This window comes from Teleopsis dalmanni, chromosome 1 (genome assembly GCF_002237135.1).
Source record: "Teleopsis dalmanni isolate 2A chromosome 1, ASM223713v2, whole genome shotgun sequence".
Taxonomy (NCBI): Eukaryota; Metazoa; Arthropoda; class Insecta; order Diptera; family Diopsidae; genus Teleopsis; species Teleopsis dalmanni.
The window spans coordinates 225,467,693-225,473,777 of NC_051846.1; the positions used below are offsets into that span (position 1 = coordinate 225,467,693).

Genomic DNA, 6,085 nt, shown 5'->3' on the forward strand with positions numbered 1-6,085 from the left:
ATGGCAAAAAAGTCTAAATTAGGTGACGTCACTGAAATGATGAAACTGATTGACATAAATTTAATTAAGAATACAAACGTGCTCACTGAAGATAGCAGACTCCCACAGATTGATTACGCGCTGGAAGCTGTTTCCAAGTGTTCAAATGCATTGGGTTTATGCACAACAGAAGGTGTGATATTATGTGCTGAAAAAAATAAAAACCATTTATTGGTGATGTTAGAGAGGGCTCAAAAATTATTTCGCATTGATAGTCACATGGCAGTGGCCGTTAGTGGAATCTATGGTGATGAACGTCCGCTTATAAAATCAGCGCGTAAGTCATGCGCGGAGTTCAAGTTTGTAATGGAACAACCTTTACCGGTCAAGGCATGTGCGTATGAGGTATCAAAACTTGCTATGCAATTTGGTAGAAGTTGTCATGGTAGTTTTGTGAGGTCCCGTCCATATGCAGTTACACTAATATTCGGTGGTATGGAGAAAGGTGAACCAGCTTTATGGTTATTAAACCTAACTGGTGATCACTGTCGCTGTGAATTTGTTGCGATCGGCGCAGATGCTGAACTAATGCAGAAGGAATTGAAAGAACACTTCAAGAGTAACTTGAATTTAGAAGAAGGGATTCGTTTGGCACTTTCGATTATGAAGCTTGCAAAGAAAGATCAATTTATTAGCTGTAATATTGAACTAATGACTATTACACCAGAGCCCAAAATTCATTTTTATGACTATGAGCAAGTGGTTTCATTGTATTCAACGATTGAGGAACCTACAGAACGTACTGATGATAATTAATTATTAAAAGTACAATTTTCCATTTAACAAAAAACTATAAATGTTAACTAAATAATATTAATAATAATTTTTCAAAAAAAAAAAAATATTTACACAAAATTCTTGGTAAGTATTTTATAAATGTCTTTTTATTCTTTTTAATAAGAATACTTGCGAATAAAAAATATTTTTGTTACCCTGTATACGTACCACAGGAAACCAAAAGGGAAGCAAGAGATTGTATAATAAAAATACGCCTGAGGAAATGTACAATGTTTACAAGAGGGACTTTATTAGTAAGTCCTTAAGGTCTTTCAAAGCACTAACACATTTTCTATATACACTTCAGTAAACATAACTAAAGTCTACAGTGTACGTATATGTACAAATTAAAAAAAAAAAATAAAATAAAAAAAAACTATAAATTCAAAAGTAAATACAAACAAATACACAAATTTACAAATTTACAAAAATTTGCCGAAGGACTGGCACAAAATGATATACTTGCAATGTCCAGAATGATGATAATAGCAGTTTCGCAAGGGCAGATCCAGTAGGTCGAATGTGGACAAGGATATGTACTTGTTACATTTATACGCCAATACTCGTATAGAAGAATAATCGAAGTGTAAGTGAGAGCGTATACCAATATTGTGCAAATACTTTCACAAGGAAATTGTCATTAAAAGAAAATTCTGTTTTCAGTACATTTAGTGTTGTTGTTGGAGTTTTGATTGTTATTGGTTGGAATCCTACTTGCACAACAACAGTATAAAGTTTAGAACAAGGAATATTTGTTAAGAAGGCAAATACGTTATTAAGTTGTTATCAAACTTGTTGTTTTTGCTTTGATTTGTTCTTATGTATTGTATATGACATTACTGTACTGTAGAACTGCTAACTACCGACTGGCATCTGTTGAGTGTACACTGCTACTGTTATAGCTCCTGCTCCCATTGATCCTGTTGCTGTGGTTACATTGGTTGTTTTCGACTTTCAAATTTAAATTACATTATTTATGCATATTTAAATAACATTTAAGTGTACACTTCACTTCACCTTACCATAACTAAAGCTAGTTTGATGTAGCTCACCCATAGATTGCCTTTTTTCTGGTTTAATCAACAGTTTAAATACTCGAGAAGGCATTGTTTTGATGATGATGTTTTTGTTTCGGTGTATGTGTTTCGTATTGAGATTACACACAGTTGAAGTTGAGTCCTTACAAATCTATTTAAGTATTTAAATTAGATTTGTCAAAGCGTTGCTTCTGTCATTGGAAAATTTTATTTACATTTTTAGTTGTTCCTTATTTCATTTGTATTCTTTTGACTTTGTTGATTTGCTCGAAATGTGTAAAGGACGACTCTTAATTGAGATAAATTTATTTAATTAGAAATTAGATAAGCTAAGATTTAAATGAAAATAAAATGAGTCACAAAGAAAGTAAAAAGTGTTCATTCATTAGAAGCACATAATGTTTAGTGTTGTTACATATATAAAGTAAAATTTTCAAAATAATACAATGAAATATAATTAATAAATTAATTAATAAAACAGGAAACAATTCTTGCTGAATCTGTTAAGAACAAGAGGAAGCAGTAGAATACGTTCTATGTGTTTGTCCAGCCATGGCAAGACGCAGACTTAACTATCTAGGCAGTGGAGTCTTAAGTCCCGAATACCTAGCTGAAATACGGCCCACAGTTGTGGCAAAATTCTTCAAAAGTTTAGAACTGGAATAGTTGGGCGAAAGGCTGCACAAAAGATCTTTCAGGTCGTAGTGCATACACAGTCCATCCAAAATAATAATAAATAATTATTTAAATCAGCAATATAGAGTGTATAAAAATAATTGTATTTCACATGACATAAAATCTATATCAGATGCACATATTATTTAATATACTTTAATCTTATAAATATTTTTTTATTAAATAATTACGTCAATCATACGCCATGTTGCACTTACATATACCATATACCAATTCCGACTCTTTTTTTGAAATAAATTGTATATTTAAGTCAACATTGATAATTTGTAATTTTATTATTTTAATATTTTAATTAATATTTTTCGTAAAATTACACATATAGACATTCCATTTTTGGAATAATATAATTTTTTAATTACAAAAGGATTCCTGTAAAATAAAAATAAATAAATACAGATGCAAATTTTTTGATTCAAAGAGCTAAATTAAATGCGTAAAAATGGTAGATAATGAGAATGGGTCATGCATATTAAATAAAATTTTGCATATTAAAGAATTATTTCAAATTTAATATCAGAAACAATACTTAATCTACATTTAACATGGAGTAGCTGCACAACTTATGTCCAAAGTCGATTACTTAAGGTGTATATATCAGTAAGCTTATATAGGATCATAACAAGTTTGACAGTCACACATACTTTAGTTAGTTTTAAAATGCAATGCTAATATATTGACCCATTTGTAGTTTAAATTATAGATGAATGTAGATGAAATGATAATCTAATTACTAGTACCTTAGTTATTTAAGTGTATTTACCGCAATATTCCCAATACATTTATCATTTTGGTAGTTAGTTTTCAGTCTTCTATATATAGACTACATATATGTCATAAAATATATTATATATATGTTGTATGTATGTTAAAGTATATGTTTAAAGTTGTATGAAATCAATAGAACGTTGATTTAATGTCTAGGAGCAGAATTCAAGTTGATTTCTGAGTTTAACCTCTTTTGACACTGATATTAACAAGTATACTACTAATAGAGCATTAATTTTCGCTCCGTCCACCTATAGTTATAGCATGATAACCAGTTAAAGTTAAACTGTTGGATTGGAAGTCAAATGTTTCAAACCGTTAATGACACAAATGTATGAGGTAAATTCATTTAATTAAAGGCTGAATTCTTATGTGTCTTTAAATTGTGCACTTAAAGCTTTAAGGTATAAATGAGTATTTTAAAAATTTTCATGGATACAGAAGTCACTGACATCTATACATCTATCTATATATAAGACTTTCCCATAATATATAGTTAATATTCGTAATATTTGTTTAAAGTATATATATATGCAACTATTTACGTTTACGTTTAATATCTTCGTTTACATTTATGGCTCAAATAAAACTTATTCAAATTTTCTGGGTAATTCTCTCTTTTTGATATTAATATTTTATCTCTTCGATGGCAGTGTAAACTGTAAAAAATACAGTTTCTTAGAGCTTTACTTGCCTCTGTTCTTTAGTTTGAATTATATTCAACATATAATTTCTGTGATAATGTACTAACTCTAGCTACATTTGCCATTTTCTCAGAAGTCTGTTCAATGTGTATTTCATTTTCTTGATAATTTAATACTCTTAGATTCATTATTTTTTTTTAAACTCATCTTATATTTCATCTTTGTGATGATTAATTATTTTTAGTTAGACGTGGTGTTTTCTTAGAATTGTGCTCAACGTTTCAATGTTTGATCACTAGTTTCATTTGTTTCATTTCATTTCAGAACTGTGTTTAACTTTTAATATTGTTGATAATGTACAATTTGAACCCACATTGCTCTTTCCAAGGAATTGTGTACGTTATTCCAAAAAATTATTAGGTAAATTCGCAACTGTAGTCATTCATTACTTGGAAACCGTCAGATTTGAGTTTGCCCTTAGAAATTTTGGCAACTAGACACTCATTTTCAACTAAAAACGATGTAGTCCTTTAAAGAAAATTCTTCTTTTATTTAAAGAACTACTTCCTTGATATGGTTATGGAAAATTTGTGGATGCATAAAAGTACATGAAAAAAATTGCTTCAATCATCTCTTTGTTTCGGTTTTTGCTCTTAAAAATTATTTAGTATAACTTAAAGATCTTAAGTCATTATTATAAATTCCTGCTATCACATAGCTTGCATCTTAAAGTAGTGCATATTCTGCACTGAAGATTTGGCGACTCTGGGGAGTTTGTTTTGTTATATTGCTTTATCATCCCAGTAGGTCACCTTAACTATGTTGAACATCGATGTCACAAGTTATAAATTCCTTAATATGAAAACACTTGTAACTTGTGAGATATTTTTTAGTTGTTTGTAATTGAAGTAAACGAAGAAATAACTTTACTCGATAATAATTAGTTATTTGATGAAATCAATTATACAAATAAGAAACAGATGAAAAATCTGATGAAATTCTATTAGAAACTTTAATAATTAGTTTCGAAACATTCTCGAACAATTATGATTGCATTGATTAACTATGAAAACTTGCATTAAATATGCCAATACAATTATTGCGATCTGCTGTGTCACTATTAAGAAAGAGTTCGGTTAAGGATTACAAGCAAAAGATTTCTTAGTCTTTAAGTACTCGTAGTTTCAATAAATACTAGATATTTATTGAATAAATTCAAATAAAGTATAAATTTTCTTTTTAAGCTAAGTATTTGTCGAATTATCTTTAAGAATACCTCAGTGAAATTTTACGGTACATTTGACGTATTTATCAATATCGAAAATACGAATATATATTGATACTTAAGAACAAATTTACACAGATAAGAGTATCAAATAAGTGGAAAGGCATAGGCAAGAAGTCAAATTCAAGCGAAAATTGTAGATAAATATAAAATTTTCTGTTTTGCCATCAGTCAATTGGAAAAAGGTTTGAAAATTGAGATGATTCCATTTTTATTTTATTTTTTATAATTCTAAGAAAAAAAAAACATTTTTTTTATTTGATACTTTTGATTTCTTTATTGTTGAATTTATTGTTATTGTTACTGTTATTGTATTGAAAGAGAAAGTTCTTAGGGTAAATTTTTTGAAGATTTTTATTTTCTTTCTGACTTCGCATAAGTTCAGTGTATGTAGGAATATACGACTATACAATATGAAGTTGTACGATTTTTTACTTATAATCTTGATTTCTTCGGAATAATAAAAATATATACATAAAACATAAATTTGCGCTTAAAGAAATCAAAAACACTCTTTGATATAAGAATAACATTATAGAGGAAAAAAGTAAAATATTTTCCTTAGACGCCTACTTTGTCAGCGATTAATTTCCAATACATTTCTAAGAAGCAAAATTTAAGTACGTAATTTGTTATTGAAATCCGTAGCACGTAGCACATTAGAGTCCCCGTGGAGGCATAATATCGTCACCAAACAATTATATTAGTACCACCCAGAGCGAAATCCATTTTTGTATTGCAACAAATCGCGTAAATGAAATAATATAACGACAAAGGGAAAAGCAATAAAAAATAAAACAGTACAAAAATAAAATACTAATGAATCGCAAAAAAAAAAAGTC

General features: G+C 28.8%; 1 protein-coding gene across 1 annotated transcript; it reads left to right on the forward strand.

The window, feature by feature from the left end:
- Positions 1–795, forward strand: LOC119667539 (proteasome subunit alpha type-5-like). The gene has a single exon (XM_038076842.1). It carries the CDS (start codon positions 1–3, stop codon positions 793–795), a length of 795 nt encoding a protein of 264 aa, XP_037932770.1.
- The last annotated feature ends 5,290 nt before the right edge of the window (positions 796–6,085 follow it).

What these genes read in the sequence shown, in the direction of transcription:
- LOC119667539 (XM_038076842.1), top strand. Translation starts at nt 1, where the DNA reads ATGGCAAAAAAGTCTAAATTAGGTGACGTCACTGAAATGATGAAACTG.